Source organism: Myotis myotis, unplaced genomic scaffold (genome assembly GCF_014108235.1).
Source record: "Myotis myotis isolate mMyoMyo1 unplaced genomic scaffold, mMyoMyo1.p scaffold_m19_p_5, whole genome shotgun sequence".
Taxonomy (NCBI): Eukaryota; Metazoa; Chordata; class Mammalia; order Chiroptera; family Vespertilionidae; genus Myotis; species Myotis myotis.
In genome coordinates this window covers 78,003,954-78,022,235 of record NW_023416357.1, presented here as the reverse complement: position 1 = coordinate 78,022,235, position 18,282 = coordinate 78,003,954, and the positions used below count along the sequence as shown (strand labels likewise).

Here is an 18,282-nt window from a genome sequence, read left to right as displayed (position 1 = left end):
TCTTCTTAGAATCTGCCCATTTCGGCACAGGACAGACAGTATTTGCTTCCTAGACAACATATGGAAATTATTCAAAAATCAGTAAATCTGAAATAACTAAAAAGTGTTGAGAACTGTTGTATTTGTAGCTTTAATTTTAGGGAAGGAAAGAATTATTAATTGAAACGCAAGCAAAAGAGAAGAAATTTGATCCTTGGCAAGCTTTAATGTGTGGCAAGTCAAACACCAGGGAAAAGACTTTAAATAGACCACCTCAGAAAGGCGAGTGGCTTTGTCAGTGTTCTTAGTGTTCATTATGCTCACAGCCTACCGACACATCTCAAGCAATGAATTATTGCTGTGCTTGTAAGATGTTGATTATTATTTATGATTCTGTGAGGTTTGTGAGATGCTTGCTGAATCTGAAAGCCGTTCAGCAAGTGCGTGAGTCCCAGAAACTGGTAAGATAGAGCTACACAGCCACTTTGAATATATCACATTTGCTATAATTTATGAAGGGTTATTTTGCCCATCCTGACTTACATTAGCTAAAGAAGTTACATGACCAATAAATCCCAAGACTGGGTAGAAATTTTAGGTAAAAGAAAAAAAAACAATTTAAGAGAATGAAAGATGCAAAAAGCATGATTGAGTGCCTTAACAGACTTCATTCTTAATTTTTAGCTACAACTAACATACTGTTTATTATTTGCTTTTATATACATGTCCCGGTAAAAACACAATAGCTTCTGAATTAATTTCTAAATTTTAGTAACTAAATAAATTTTTATGGACTATACTACAACTGTAAAATTACAAAAAAATATAAACATATAGCAATTACCTCCTTCTTCAGAAGCATATTTACAAGAAAAAAAATGCCATAAACATTATTATAAGGATTTACTATTTGTCATTTATCAGATGATTGTTATGGCTTCCAGGAATCATGTTCTAATCTGTGCTACTGGAAACAGACAATTATCAAATACTTAACAATAAAATATCTTCCTTACAATAGTAAAAACAAAAACAAAAGACATTGACTGAAATAAGACAACTTTGTCAAGAGAAAATCATTCTCTGTGTAGAGGCATCAGCAGTCCCTTTAATCAAGACCTAGTTCGATGAAAGGGAGGCTTTCTGAGGCTGCTCCAAGAACAAATGTATCCTCATGATAGAATGGTTCCCAAAATAAGCTGTCATGTTTGGCTTCTCTCTGTGGGTGTATTGAATTTCCTGAATAATCCTTCTGTCATTTCACACGCAGCAGATGCAGCCGATCAGCAACCAGACAAAACTCCTGCTAGTGGAGGTCGTTTCTCACTGCCTCTACAGGAACTGCTTGCATTTGCCTCTTGATTTGCCTAATGGCATTAAAAACAAACAAAAAACACCATTAATGGATTATGAAAATCCCACAACTTACCAAAAAAAATATGAACAAATAATCAGCACTCCATTAGTTGAAGTTGGGAGGTATAAAATAGATCAAAATCACAAATGAGATGACAGTGCAGGTTATCCCAGATTGATAACCTCTTGTCAAAGTAAGTCATTTTCCTGGTTCATTTACAACTTCAGAAATAAATTTTTTTCTGGGTTGCTTAATAGCTAAATTATATTTTCTCAAGATTTTTTTTACATCTTTTGAAACACTATGTTACATTAAGATGGTATTGAACGCAGGAGCAAAGCCAGGAATCTAATGGTAAACTTGTCACCTTCCTGATTGATTTTATGATTCAAATGTTCAATTACTCCCATTAGATATTGACATGCTAGGGAAATAAGTACTTTATAGGAATTTCTAAAAAATACTTATTGAAAATATGAAGTAAAAAAAAAAAACTGTTCTGGAAAAACAATCATTGTGTTTGCTGGTTCTTTGTTACAGAAAACGCATTAAAAAAAAGCATTCATCCATACAGTGTAATTCGATATTACAACCTGACACTAATATTAATGGTATATCAGTGACTTTTCACTGTGTACAAACTGCTAAGTACAGCATAGTTAATAAACCTGGGTAAAAAATAAGTTTATCTAGCAAACTTAGTGGCATATAACTATGTTTCAGGCTGCATTAAACACTGATAATCTATATAAAGCACTTCATTAAAAGCTACTTGCTGTATAGAAATTTGAATTTATACAACAGCTAAATTAAGGATTGGTTTATTTGCAATATTGAAAGTTTATTCACGTCATTAAAAATCTCAGCTTTTTTCGGGGAGGCCCATGTTCTCTTTTAATTATTCACAAACTTTTACATTTGGCCAGAAAGAGAATACATTGTTGTCATCAGATTTTCAAAAGATTATATGTTTCAATAAAGTTTAAGAATTATGTTTCTTTACTGTAATGTCCACCCCTCATCATCAAATATAATTTGATTTACAAAATGTTGATTTAATTTGTTTTGCAAAACAGAGTATACCCACATAAGAAAAAATGCTGCTATAAAATGAAAAAAATATATATATGTGTATTGATTATGAGAATAAATGAACTCAAAACTTTAGGAATATCATTAAAATATATTACAATATCGTATTTTTAAACGTAATTCTTAAGGGTGCATAGAAGATAGCGATATAAGCAGAGCTACTGAGATCTTACAATATACAATATGCCAGACTTAGTTCTTTTTGTAGCAGTGGTGGGGAACATCTGGCCCATGGGCTATATAAGCTCCCACAAGGCATGAGGGGTGAGTTAATTACATGTTTGAACAAATATAGCAGGCTAATTTTTAAGTTGATAATTTTGTATAGCCCTAGGCAGAAGAAACATTTCCTACCCCTCTTTATAGTATTTCATTTTACATCTTGACACTCTGTGGTGATAATCATTATAATTATTGCCCCTTCTCATGAAGAAACCAAGACCTGCAGAAGTTAAATTATTTACCCAAGATCTTACAGCTAGCAACTAGAGGGCCTGAAATTCCGATATACCGTATGTCTTTGTGGAACTAAAATCCATACTCTCCATCACTCTGCTATAATGCATTCCCTACAGCCCTCCATCACTCAAAATATTACTGCGGATATTGTAGGTCATGGAGGACTCAAATTCATCTACTGGATATTTAATCAGAGGCCCGATAATCACAGTACATATATTCTTCTGGAAATGGAGAAGTGGGTTTTATTTGCCTTCCCTCCAATCCCACTCCCTCACATCTTATCAGCAACAAATATTAGCAAGTATCACCTCACCTATCTTTTTTTTTTTTTTTTTTCACTTACTTTCTGTTGGAGGCAAAAGGCATGGCAACTTAATTCCAGATTAGGTTTCTCTTAAAACTCATGTCATCATCAAAAAGAGTTGTCATTTATGTAAACAACTGGCCAGACTTATTTGTGTTTGTTTGGGCTGTGTGTGTGTGTGTGTGTGTTGTAGAATTAAATAAAATACACTTTTAGGAAAACTATTTTAAATTCCTTTTTTTAAAAATTTACATAATGAACCTCAAAGACTTTCTTTCATGTCAACTGAAAAAACTTCCCAGGGATACTGTGTGCCAGGCACACCTTTGGGTGTGTCCTAAAGGAAGGGAGTGAAGATTTAAATCCTTCATGCTGCTTATGAGTGACAGAGTTACATTTCTGTGATAGCATCTGTGTTTGGACAACTAAGTCATGCTGCTTCTCTTGGAATCTTCTGGAGTTTGTGCACATACGTATCAGTGAAAATCAAAAGCATAATGTGTACGACAATATATTTCATACCTTTTAACTCAATGGATTTTAAAACAACCTGGTGAGATTGTAACTAATGAGGAAACTGAGGTTTCAAGGGATTTAGTGACTTGCTCACTAGGTAGAAGCATTGGGTGGAATCCAAGTATTCTGATTCCAAGTTACAGCCTCTCTCTCCCTATATTGTATGGCACAGCTGGTCATTCTGAACGTCACCAAATGGAGAAGAAAGAGGTAAAACTCTGATTGCCCCTACTTAGATCTGAATCACTGCTCAGGGAAAATCCTGGACAGCATTTCTCTTATGTGGAATGATTGCCTTACTACTTAGACGCTCTGTGAATGAGGACTGGAGTTACTCCTGGTGGGCCGATCCCCAGCCTTCTACGGAGGTGTATATTCTGTTGAACTTTCCATTGACAGCAGTCATTCCCCTTGTGCTTGTGGCTCACGTCTAGAAGTAAAATAATCTATCAACTCCTCCACAGGAGGCATCATAAGTTTAATTTCTTTTGAATTGTCAAGGCTGGGAACTCTCTTAGCCTTTCACACCTATTTCTGGACTTCTCTTAATTAATCAAAATAAGATAGTAAAAATTGGTAATATGAATAGGGAATCTGACTTTGGGCAGAAGGCGAAGCAACAGTTGTTTTTTGTGGTTTTTTTGGTGTTTTTTTTTAACAGAATGTGTGGCTGTCACTCAAATGTGGCTTGACCAGGGAAATATTACAAATGAGGTGGTATGTTCCCCCTTCTCCATCCATCTCCCCAATCTGGGATCTTCCTCCATCCCCTTTCAGTCTACCTCTAACTCTCACCTTTCAAATTCTTGTGTTGTCACATTCCTTTGTTTGAGAAAAAATATTTGTTTGATAAAAACATTAACTTGTGTTGTTCACTGCTTGAATTCACTGTTTTGTGAAAATATGGTGCCTTACTAAACTTAATGAATGTGCGAATAAAATCCCTAGAGGGTGTTATTAAATGTTTCCTCTAACTCGCATAATAAAAAACATGTAAGTAAGCATGTTTTGTTTTTGAGACGGCATTTAATGTGGAGAAAGCAGACGTCAAGGAGTCAAGGAAGTAGAGGCAATGTGGAATGGGAACAGAGACTTTCTTTCCCCCCAAATGACAATTTCTAGATCCCTGACGATGCCTCATAAGCAGAGGGCCAAATGAGACATTCATGGATCAATTCCTTGCATTAGGAAAAGGCTTAAAGCTTTTACTCTTTCACCCACATTAACACAAAAATGGTGAGTGACGAGTATTGTTATTCTAGAGGAGGAAACAGAGGCGCCCCTGGAGGCGGAATGAGTGTGCCTTAGACAATACCCAGCCCTCTCCAAGCAACATTTCCTAGGGAACTGTGCATCCCGGCATCAAGACGTACGATATTTTTCTCTTTTTATCTACCAGAGAATCTATACAAGCCAGGACATATATAAGGAGATCCTTAAATCTATACAAATACAAGTACATGCAAATAAGTTGGTATAGAATTTCTAATCCTATTGTGAAATCAAAACAGAGGAGCGTCCTTAAGAATCCTGGTGCTAAAGGAAGGGAGTTAGTTCTTTCAAATAACAAGCAGAGATACAAGAGCTGTCATCAACCTTCTTTGTCAAAAATAAACAAACGAGTCCAAGTTTCCTTTCGGTTATTCTAAAATCCCCATGCTGCCATACAGTATGTGATAATATTATATAGGAATTTCAAACTCAGTATTTGATCTCTGTGCTTTAAGATACAACATGTTAAAGTTACATTTCTATACACTGAAAAGTCTACATTGTAAAGTAAGGAGAGAGAATATGCCACAGAGGGAGTCTCGCTGTGAGACTGTTTAGTACAATGGAAGTGGTACAGCTATCGGTGTAATCAAAGTGTCTGTTGCTCAGGCCTGTGGTCTCATCTGAAGACTCACCGGGAGAAGATCTCCCAAGCCCACACGTTGTTGATAGGATTCATTTCCTCAGCATCTTGACCAGAGTGTCTCCTTGGTTCCTTGTCAGGTAGGTCTCTCCAACTCAGCAGCTTGTTTCATCAAATCAGGCAGCCAAGGAGGCAATAGGGAGAATCTGCTGATAAGATGGAAGTCTCCGTGTTTAATAACCTAATCATGGAAGCAGAATCCCACCCCCTTTGCCATATTCTATTGGCAGGACAGAGAAGAGAGTCACAGGGCCAGCTCACACTCAAGCAGAGAAAACTGCAGAAGGTTGTGAATACCAGATGCTGGGATCATTGGAGACCATCCTAGGGGCTGCCTACTATACTAATGCATTTCAAAAATCACCTAGATAAGGACTTAAATACTTCCAAAAATAAAAAATATACTTTTGACAAAGAATAAGAAAAAATAATGCCTAATAGCCATTTTTTACAACCTCATCTTAAAATATATTTTAAAACTCCAAAGAAAAATAAAGATGTAAAATCCTATCTAATAAAAGACAAAAAGGGTAATTAACCATACCTCCGATACGCTTCCCATTGTCTAATCAGGGCGATATGCAAATTAACCGACAACAAAGATGGCAGTTAATTTGCATACACAGGCTCCAAGCGGTGGAGCGAAGCCAAACAGCCCCAAAGCCGCCGAGCAGCGAGGCTTCCCGGCTTGGGATCAGTGGAGCTGAGAGGCCTCAGGGCCCCAGGATCAGTGGAGCCGAGAGGCCTCAGGGCCCCAGGATCAGCGGAGCCGAGAGGCCTCAGGGCCCCAGGATCAGTGGAGCTGAGAGGCCTCAGGGCCCCAGGATCAGCGGAGCCGAGAGGCCTCAGGGCCCCAGGATCAGTGGAGCCGAGAGGCCTCAGGGCCCCAGGATCAGCGGAGCGGAGAGGCCTCAGGGCCCCAGGATCAGCGGAGCGGAGAGGCCTCAGGGCCCCAGGATCAGCGGAGCTGAGAGGCCTCAGGGCCCCAGGATCAGCGGAGCTGAGAGGCCTCAGGGCCCCAGGATCAGCGGAGCGGAGAGGCCTCAGGGCCCCAGGATCAGCGGAGCTGAGAGGCCTCAGGGCCCCAGGATCAGCGGAGCGGAGAGGCCTCAGGGCCCCGGGATCAGCGGAGCCGAGAGGCCTCCCAGCCCTGGGATCAGCGGAGCTGAGAGGCCTCCCGGCCCCGGGATCAGCAGAGCTGTGAGGCCTCCTGGCCCCTGGAGCAGTTTGACGGGGCAGCGCTGCTACCCCAAGATAGGCCCTGCTCTGTGGGTTACAGGGGGCGGCACCCCAACCCCCTGATCCGCCCTGCTCTGTGCATGACAAGGGGGAGCTCCCCAAACCCCTGATCGGCCCTGCTCTGTGCATGTCAGGGGGCAGTACCCCAACTCCCAGATCAGCCCTACTCTGTTCGTGACAGGGTGCGGCGCCCCAACCCCCCATGGTCCCTGCTCTGTGTGTGATGGGGCAGTGCCCAAACCCTCTGATTGGTCCTGCTTTGTGAGTGACAGGAGGCGGCACCCCAACCCCCCCCCCCCATCTACCCTGCTCTGTGCGTGACAGGGGGCTGTGCTCCAACACCCCCCATCGGCCCTGCTCTGTTTCTGACAGGGAGCGGCGCCACAACCTCCTCATCGACCCTGCTCTGTGTGTGACAGGGGGCGGTGCCCCAACCCCCCGATCGGCCCTGCTCTGAGCCCGACCAGGGGCTGCGGGGCAGGCACTTAGGGATTGGGCCTGCCCTCTGCCACCGGGAGAGGGCCTAAGCCAGCAGGTCATTATCCCCTGAGGGGTCCCAGACTGTGAGAGGGCACAAGTGGGGCTGAGGGACATTTCTTCCCCCCTCCCCCCGGCCAGTGCACAAATTTTTGTGCACCGGGCCTCTAGTAGCTATATAAAAAGATATGCATTTGAAACAATAAATTATTTTTATGTGTCAAGTTTAAAAAGATTAAATATTTAATTGATAATCCTCGTTGGCAAGGATAATTAGATACTTTGTAATCTGCTTGTGAGATTAAACACATCTGAGGACAATCTGGTAACATCAAGATTTACATACCTTTTGACTTATCAATAGTACTCCTGGGTACTTATTTTACAGAAATCATTAAGCCAATGTATAAAGATTTATGTACCAGGCTGTTTATTGCAGTGATATGTATACTTCTAAAAAAAGTGGAGATGATTTAGAAGTCCATCAGGAAGGATCAGCTAAATAAAATATGTTAATACAACCACATAATAAAATATATTGCAACTGTTAAAAATGGTTCATATATAATTTATAATCATGGAACTATGTCTATGATATATTTCTAAACAAAAATGGCAGATTATAAAAAACTCTTCCATCCTGTGACAGGCAGAATTATTTATGTAGAACTATATATGTATGTGCTGGTGCCGCCCATTGTGGCACAGGAAAAAACCTGAGAGGATATCGATCAAAATATTAATAGTGTTTATCTTTGAGTTGTGGGGCTATGGATGACCTTTATTTTCTTTTTCATACTTTTCTATATTTTTCCGGTTTTTTACTTTGAGCATATTTGCATTGTATAATGGCACAAAGCAATAAGACTATTTTCAAAATAATATTTAATACATTTTCCTCGTATGCCCCTATATAGGAATGTTCTAAGCTTTTATCATATGTTAATCAAACCACATAGCATCATGAGATCCTTTCATTCCGAATGTAATAGCTACTTCTATTGATACATGAATATGTTCCAAGCTTCTTGGAAACATATACTTACTTAAAAAAACACACAACACAACTCAAATTCTCTATACACACAAATACCATCAATCAAAAGGGAACTAGAAATTAACTGTCAGGTTTCTCCTTAGCCTGGCTATTTTGGAAGAATAACTCACCAAGCACCAGGAATAATGATTTTGATGAGTTAAATAAGAAAATAAATCTTTGGTTGCTACAGCTAATTATTCACTCATCACTTATTCTTCATACCCTCAACATGTTTTTAGTATCTACTATGTATCACTCATTCCAAGAAGTGCTGGGAATGCAATAGTAAATCAGAAACACACTGTGCCTGCTCTTACAGCTTCAGAACAACAAAGCAAAGAATTCACTGGGGAAGGTGTCTCAAAGTCCAGAATTCCCCAACCCCCAGCTCATGAGTCAGGAAGTAGATTTTTACCTTCCCTTCTTTACCTACATATTCATTTTTTGACAGCAAACTTAAACACATTTATTTCTTCCATCCTGGCAGAATTCTAAGATAGCCCCCACAATTTTGCCCCCTGATGTTATTCCCATGATTGTGTTTTGTTATAAAAGGGATTTTGCAGATGTAGTTAAGGTTATTCTAATTATTTGACTTCAAGATAGAAAAATGATCTGGATAGCCTAACCTAATCAGCATAAACCCCTTTAAAAGCAGAACATATTTCTTCAGATAGTCGCAGGAGAGGAAGTCCGAGAGATTTAAAATGTGAGAGAGATTCCAAATGTGAGAGAGGAAGGCTCTCCATTGCTGAAATAGAAGGCACCATGGGGCAAGGAGCTCAGAGCATTCTCTAGGAGCTGAGAGCAGTCTGTCACAAGAAAGTGGGGCTTCAGTCCTACAACCTCAGGGAACTGAATTTGGCCCATAGTACAGGAATGAGTTTGTAAGAGAACACCCCAAGCTTCAGGTGTGAATGCAGAGCTGCCACCTTGATTTTAGCCATCAGCAGAGAACCTAGTCATGCCATCTAGACTTCTGAATTATAATAAAGGGATATAATTTAAAGCTACCAAGTTTGTGGTCACTGGCTACACAGCAATTTTTCATTTGTATGTTATTCCTGGGAACTAGTTAATACACTGCAGTATACCTTTAACTGAGATCCACAGATTTCAAATACCCGCCTTATTGTCCACATGGTGGAATAGAGGGCCAAGATTTCTAGCCCTAGTGGCTTTTTTCCTTTTTTAATTAATTGAGTTATTTTTTCATCTTAAATCATCTCAAACTTGTAGAAAAGCTGGAAAGTGTTTTGGTTTTTTTTCTTTTCCTTAACCATGTGGGTACATATATTGCTGACGTGTTGCCCAATGATCTCTAAACACTTTAGTGCAGTTCTTATAAACAAGGACATTCCCCTGCATCCTTACAATACAGTCATTGAAATCAGAAACTTCACATCAATTTCTCTCTCAGATCCCATTCAATTTTCACAAAGTATCCACACAATTTCCTTTATAGCAGGAGATCCAGTTGAGAGTTGCACACTGCGTTTAGTTGTCACGTCTCTTTAATCTCCTTCCACTTGGAACAGTTTACCATTCTCTCCTTGGCTTTCATCATCTTGAAACTGGAGGATTGCAGGCCAGTTATTTTGGATAATGTCCCTCAATTTGGATTGGTCTGTAAGTATGATAGTTGTTCATTTTGGCAAAAATACTAAAGAAATAATATTGTGTTCTTCTCATTGATTACTATAAAATAACACATAATTTCAACTTTTATGATTACTAATCATGTTAACTTTGATTACTTACGTTGGTGTCTGCCAAGGTTCTCCATTGTAAAGTATTCTTTTTCCCTTTGTAATGAACAAATGCTTTGTTGGAAAGTAAGGAACTATGTAAATATCTCATTCCTCACCAAACTTTAAATTTATCCATGCACATATATATCAGTATGGACTTGTTTCCTGTGTTATTCAATGCTTTGTAATATACTATTATCATTATTTATTTTAATATTCAAATTGCCAGGAATTTGGTCGAAGGGGACTCCATAATGCTGGCTTTGCCTCAGCATTATTTTGACAAAACCCTCTATTCTTTGAGCACTTTCTTACTTTATGACACAGCAAGATGTCCTGGGTTCATTGTGTCCTTTCCCTTCCCCTGGAACTGGCCATTTTTCTGGAGAATCCTGTTTTTTGTTAGTGAAAAATGGTATTTAGAAACCAAGATCCAGACACTTTTAGAATTGTTCCTGCTTCCAATCACATTGGGCTTTTTTTTTTTTTTTAACTTTTCCAAAACACCATGTGCTTTCTGCCTAAGGCTTTTGTCTATGTTGTTCCCTCTACCCAGAATGCTCTTCCCTCCTCCCCACAGTGAACTCTTCCTACTCATCCTTCAGATCTCAACTTAAATCGTGCTTCTTCAAGGAAACCTTCTATCAGTGCCCAGACTGGTTGAGGTCTCCTGTGTCATGTTCCTTTAGAGAAGTTTATAATATAGTAATCATTTGGTAGCATATGTTCCCTCCTCATTAGACTGATAATCTCTGAAGGACAAAGGCTGTCTGTTTTTATCAACATGGCATCACTAGTGCCTAGCACTGTGCCTGGCACATAGTAGTGTGAGTGAGTGAATGAGTGAGCGAATGAATGAGGGAATAAACAAATTAACGAATGAAGTCAGAACTCGATCCCAGAGCTTTCCTAGTCAATAGTGAACACCTAAAACTTTTAAAGGTTAACTCACTGAAATAGTACTCACTAAATTCTCAGACATAAAAGCACAATTTCATTCTTTCTGACAAAACCCTGAGTTTTACACACTGGATCAAATAATTTTCCACATTATTTCATCTTGGAATGGATCCATGCAAAAATGGAAAACCAAGTATTCTCTGAAAAGGTTTGCCATTATTGATTTAATCACTTGGTTTTATTCTTCATTAGATTTATTATATTCTAAGTAACTTTGCTAAGTTGCTAAGAAAACAAAATGCTGCGAAAGAATATTTAATTTGATTGCATAATACTAAATCTTCACCACCTCCTGAGTTCCTAATTAAATCTTGTTTTTTTCACGGCGCCTTGTCCTTGAATGTGTGCTGCTCTGAAAGTCTCAGAAGTGGAATTTCTGGTAGATAAAATCCAGAGACTTGCTTTGAAATGTGGAAGCCTAATAGTTCTACCATTGTCTCTACAGGAAGGTCAAACATACAGTTGTCTTCTTGGTCTCGTGCTTTTATGGCTTTCCTCTGGTTTTGAGTCAGACCTGGATGCAACAAAGACGCACCTCTGGTTTCTGTCTCTCCCCAGAAGTAACTCCAATAACCGTCCCAGGGAATTATGTCAGACCTTCTGGCATCCTTTGAAGCATTTGATTATTGAATTCCATTGACTTGCTAGAAGGAAAGTGGGGTCAGAAAGGCAGGCCTGAAACAGTTATAGTTCTTTTAGTCCTAAGAGATACATTAGGAGAGGTTTCAAAAAGCTTTTTCTCATTTTATATTTTCTCAAATGGGCTTCTGAGACATTTGGTAATTCGTCTTCCAGTCATTTTATGTTACGTAGTGTTTATGATAAAAACAGAGGATCTCATCACAACTTACACAACGAGAAACTAATTTTTCCTTTTCCCTGACTTGTATGGCAGTTTTGTTTTCTTCCATTCTAAGATATCTGGCAAAGTGAAGACTTGATTGAAAGAAATTACCTGCGGTTCCATTCAAATGAGATGAGAAATGCAGACCACCACTCAGGCGAATTGGGGATCTCTCCTTTGTTCTTCTGAGGCTGCGGTGAGGGGAAGAGTCTTGGCCACGTTAAGGCTCCTGCAACTTAATATTTAATACTTCCCACCAAAGAATCTAACTAATATTCATAAATTCAAGAAAAATCTCTCTATTCTTTAGCCCCTTCCAGTGGCATATTTTCCTCATTCGCATAGTCATGTATCAGGTGGTGTAGCATTCACTCATGACCCATTTAATGTGGTTCTAAAAAGGAATCTCTATTAGCATATCACATCTCAAAAGTAATTGCGATGGATGCAATTCATGGATGTGATTAGTTAACTAGAATCCGTTACCTACACTGAGAACATCATTATGTGGGCTTTGCTAAATGAACTAAAATATCTTGACCAGGGCCCAACTGAGTATTCAGAGACTCAAAGGCAAAGAATCAAAGCAAGCTTACAAAAAAAAATCCTCTAATGAGAATGCTGTGTACAAGTACATAGTCCAGCTTTAAAGTAAAAAAAAAAAAAAAAAAAAAAAAAAAAGCTGAGCAATTAGGCTCTAACACTTTTTAAACAGAGATACATTTTAGTTGTTGGATCACTTTAGAATTTTAGGAGGGAGATTAACACTTTATGTGAGATTTCTAGCAAAGGGAAAAGAGGGATTCTGCATTCAGTAATGGCCCAGAAGGTGGGACTGCGGAGGACCATCTCTTTCCTCTAGGACTGTGTTTTATTTGTCAAAATGAATGTAGGGTAGCAAGTCATTCCTAGTATTTAGTAATACTCTCCCAGGTCAGCAGAGCACCTGTGTGCCAGACATAGCAGAGCAGAGCATGCTGACAAGAACAGAGATGCTGGGGATAGTCTCGCCCGGTCAAATGCCAGTCTCTGGCCATGAGGAATGTTGGGTGAGGCTCTGTTAAGTTATCCAAAGAATGATTAGATATCTGGTATATTTGTCCGTGTAGAGACCCTCTTCCACATCCTACTGAAAGCTATTTAAATTTAAATCCTACAAACGCCATATTCCTGGGAGGAATCTGAAAATCTCTACCTACCAGGGCAGAGGAGAAGGGCTGATGTTATGATAGTAAGTGCATACATTTCTGGTATAGATGTTTGTTTGCCTCTGCTTGTCAACATCTGAGTAGTTCCTCTGTCCTCCCACGTGGAATCAGATGATATCTAGTGAACATCCCCTCTCTTGGAGGCTAGTGTTTATCTTCCAAGTGCTAATATTGAAACGAAGCTCTTGATTCGGGCAACAGTGAGCCAGGGGGTTTCTGAGCATTTCTCCTCTTCTCGAGTCTTCCATGAGGGAAATTACCTTACAAATCGCTGTGCTACTTTTTCAACATAAATCACAAGTGTCTTCCTGGCCAGAAGTAAAAGAGCAAATGTATTTAAATAAAAATTAAAACTATTCATATATCTATTCTCATTTTAACTTTTAGGCATGGTTATGAAATGTTTTTAAAATTAAAAGATAATAAGTTTTTAAAAGTATGTACAAAAATGAAACCATTTAGAGAGTCTATAAGATGCCTGACAAGATTCTTATTTCAATTATAGTTCTTTCTTACATGAAAATTAAATCACTTTATAGAATTAAAAACTGAAATTTGTAAGTTCAGTGAAGATAGGGATCATTGTAACCTTAATACCCAGCAAGTAGTAAGTGGTTAATATTCATTTGTTGAATGAATTAATAGAAGAATGGAATATTGACAAAATCAAAGTCTTATAAGTAAGATATAAATAATAATAAAATAATAATACAATTATATAATTCTTTTTATAATTAAACATGATTTTGATTTTTCTAGTGAAATTTTTAGTGATTTTATCTTTATCTACAAGAAAGACATTCTAGGAAACTGTTATTATGATTAATATTGATAATATATCTAGTTGTTTTCCTGATCTCTATATTTGTGCTGTACTGGCCTTTCTTTTCTTTATTAAACATATTTTCAGACTCATCTCTGTTAAAGAGAACTGTACAATGGCAAGGACAACTGACTCTGAAAAATGACATAACGTGCTGAAAAACAGCAATGGCAAATGCACAAAGCAAACCAGACCGTTTTCTTGGCAATTTTAAAACTTGTCATATCTATGATCATTATTTAACTATAAATTGTCTTATGAAAATTTAGAAAATTAGGTTTATTAATTTTTATTTTTCAGAAGCCTTTTATGTCTCTAGAAAACAGAAGTTAAGCTGTTGTAAAAACTCAGAAAATAATTTAGAACAGTTCTTAGACTTCCATATTTTTTAAACCAGTGTAGACAATGAATCAATATTTATCATCTACTATGTACCAGTACCATGCTAAATACTTCACAGTATGTAGAGTATATTCAAGTAACATATTTCTTATAAGGCTAAAAAATGTAACTGGCAATTATGAAACAAATAACAACTCAAAATGGAAGGAATTAAGTCTTAGCTGATTAGTGGGGGGGAAAGATGCTTGGGAAAGATGTCATGAGGTGGTTGAAACTGACCTTCTGTCTTACCAATATGATCCAGAAAAATGAAAGGAGGTATGGCACATTAGACAGAAGGAACTTGACAACAGAGAGGGGAATGCACATGGCATGAGTAAAATCAGAATACTGGCCCAAGGAGAACTGGTGGTGCTTTATCAGAAAAGTGTATGGGATACTGGAACCCCTTTAGAGCATGCTATCATCTGTTTATTGTTAGCAGAGGTGCGAATGGAAGAAAAGATTTCTATTGGAAGCCAAGTTAAACCTTAACAACATTCACTTATCAAGGAAGTAATCTGAAATATTAATTTTTTCTTTCCTCCTGTGCCCATTATGGGTCTTGACATATGGGCTGTCATTCACCTAGGACCAGTTCTCTGATGAGGCTGGAGAGCAAAGACTGAATTCTTGGCTCCTATATTCAAAAGCCTCAATGTAAGTGTAGTGTATGATTTCAAAAAGATTTGAAAGGAAAAGCAATATGGCAAAATATATCCACACTTCTACCCCAGCTCTCAGACCACAAAACCATAAGCTTTGTAGAAAATGGGAGCAAATTTGGAAGAGAATCAAGAACCTATAGCCTTTTCTTTGTTCTCTGACCCTGACTCTCCTCCATCACTCTCCCCATACGGGAAGGTGGGGAAGGATACAATAGAATTGTCATTTAAATTTTGGTTTCTGATAACAAAAGAGACTCATCTCTTGAACCCTGGGTGAGACTCAATGAAAGAGCAGCCTTCCTAGAGAAGTCCCTGGCACCATCATGATGAAACAAAATACCTCACTGGTTCTGTCTAAACTCTAGTTAGTGATCAAGCCAGTGTCCTCCATGAGAATAGAATTGCTGATAATAGAGCAGAGATGGATAAGAGACAGTGTTAGGGACACGATGAGATCCTTTCAGCATCCCTGAACCCTGAATCACAAGATTTGGGGAGATAACTAGGACATGGAAAAGAAGACCAAAAGATTGGGCCAATGAAAATGCAGCATGACAACCAGAGAACATGGCAACTCACAAACTTCTAAATAAGTAAACCCTGGGAAGATGCTAATGGCCAAACTCTAATATTTTGTTAGGTGAAAAACATGATCTGTGCCTGAAAATCAAAGCAGATTTGTTAATGCTCAAAGACATCTGCATAGGATCAAACACATCAAAATAAGAAGCAAATGGCTTCTTTCCCAATACTATCAAATGACTTTTGAGCAAGATTCTTTAACAGCCTACCCCAGTCCTCCAATTTAGACTCAACTCCAGGGAGAAAAGCCAAGATAAAGTTTCATCCAAAATGTGTCTTGGTTATAAACTAGGATTGCCTGAGAAATTACATACTTTCACAGAATATACCTAGAATAAATTATGATTATGTTTGAGTATATGAAGACTAAAAGCCAGAAAATGTATTTTTTAAAATATATTTTATTGATTTTTTTACAGAAAGGAAGGGAGAGGGATAGAGAGTTAGAAACATCAATGAGAGAGAAACACCGATCAGCTGCCTCCTGCCCAGCCCCCACTGGGGATGTGCCTGCAACCAAGGTACATGCCCTTGACCGAATCGAACCTGGGACCCTTGAGTCTGCAGACCAACGCTCTATCCACTGAGCCAAACTGGTTATGGCCAGAAAATGTATTTTGATTATAGAAAATAGTGTTACATTTTTGAACGTCAGTCCATGTCCTTGAAATGCAAGCCTGCTAAATTCATCTTCAAGGCCCCTCAATTGCTGGTGGCTTCACCTTCCCCTTTGGCTTTCTCCACCCATCCATCTTTCAGGGGCCAAGGCTCAGAGTTATCTAACCCAAAATATCAATAGTGCTGCTGTTAAGAAACCCTGCTATAGCTAATTTCTCTTCATTTCCTAAGTGATAAAATGAACATATTAGTTCCATTTCTTCCTGTGGGTGGAGAGACCAGAAATAGTCTTTCTGGATCCAGCCAAATATCTGTATTGTCTAAATGGAACCCTGGAACATCCAAGGTCATCAACCTATAACTCTTGGCCTTAACGCATAGAATATTGACAAACTGTCATGAAAGTTCTTTTGACTTTTTTCTTTTATCTGTACTGTTATCTAGTGTCTTTGTGAGACACCTCTACCCAAAATACTAGTCTGCTTAGATGTGGCCTACCATCACCATCACCATCAGCGTGCTATAAACAAAGCCTGTTTTTAATTGAATGCTTACCATGTGTCATGCTCTTGATATGCAACTCTTCATTTAATCTGTACAACATTTTGAGGTATGTTTTATTATGCTAAAACTAAGGATCAGAATTAATAGTTATCAGGAGTGTCTCTGCCACTGTGGCTGCCTGTGTTTGCGGGTCGCAGAGAGCAGAACCTGGCGGGCGGTCACGATGCCAGAGCTGGCGGTGCAGAAGGTGGTGGTCCACCCCCTGGTGCTGCTCAGTGTAGTGGATAATTTTAACCAAATCGGCAAGGTTGGAAACCAGAAGTGTGTTGTTGGTGTGCTTTTGGGGTCATGGCAAAAGAAAATACTGGATGTATCCAACAGTTTTATAGTCCCTTTTGATGAAGATGACAAAGATGATTCCGTCTGGTTTTTAGACCATGATTATTTGGAAAACATGTATGGAATGTTTAAGAAGGTCAATGCCAGAGAAAGAATAGTTGCATGGTACCACACAGGCCCTAAACTACACAAGAATGACATCGCCATCAATGAACTCATGAAAAGATACTGCCCTAACTCAGTATTAGTCATCACTGATGTGACACCAAAGGGCCTGGGACTGCCCACAGAAGCATATATTTCAGTGGAAGAAGTTCATGATGGAACTCCAACCTCCAAAACCTTTGAGCACGTGACCAGTGAAATTGGAGCAGAAGAAGCTGAAGAAGTTGGGGTCGAACACTTGTTATGAGACATCAAAGACACTACTGTGGGCACTCTTTCCCAGCGGATCACAAACCAGGTGCATGGTTTGAAGGGACTGAACTCCAAACTTCTGGATATCAAAGGCTGTCTGGAGAAAGTGGCTTCAGGCAAGCTTCCCATCAACCACCAAATCATCTACCAGCTGCAGTACGTCTTCAACCTGCTGCCAGACGTTGGCCTGCAGGAGTTTGTCAAGGCCTTTTACCTAACGACCAACGACCAGATGGTTGTGGTGTATTTGGCCTCCCTGATCCGTTCAGTGGTTGCCCTGCACAACCTCATCAACAACAAGATTGCCAACAGGGATGAAGAGAAGAAAGAAGGGCAGGAAAAAGAAGAGAGCAAAAAGGATAGAAAAGATGATGAAGAGAAAGATAAGGGAAAGAGTGATAGAAAGACAGAAGAGAAAAAGAAGAAAAAATAAAACATGTAACTTTTTAATTTGTAAATTAAAATCTTATAATCTAACTTGTGTGCCACCAGACGGTTCTTTTCATTTAAGTGCTTGTTAAAAGGCTGTATTGATAAGAGCTCTCGGCCCCAAGTCACTCTTGCTGTGGCATTACATGGAAGTGAATGGATAGAGGGACTGATCTCGTACCTAAACTGCAGCATAGGACGCTATGAATTGGTATTAGGACAGCTCAGGCTTCAGATTGTGTGACAAAAGTAAACAGCATTTTGGGTACTCTTCATTCTTTTATCTGTAAAACCAGGAGTTGAATTTTCCCCATCTCAAAAGACTCTTGGGGTCTGCTTCTGGCAGTTTGCAAAATTGCTAAGTGGAATGCGTGAATT

General features: G+C 39.0%; 1 protein-coding gene across 1 annotated transcript; it reads left to right on the top strand.

Annotated features, from left to right (window-relative positions):
- The first annotated feature begins 16,942 nt into the window (after positions 1–16,942).
- LOC118656347 (26S proteasome non-ATPase regulatory subunit 7-like) lies at positions 16,943–17,908 on the top strand. The gene is given in 1 exon segment (XM_036309575.1): positions 16,943–17,908. A coding segment is annotated over 1 exon segment (966 nt).
- The last annotated feature ends 374 nt before the right edge of the window (positions 17,909–18,282 follow it).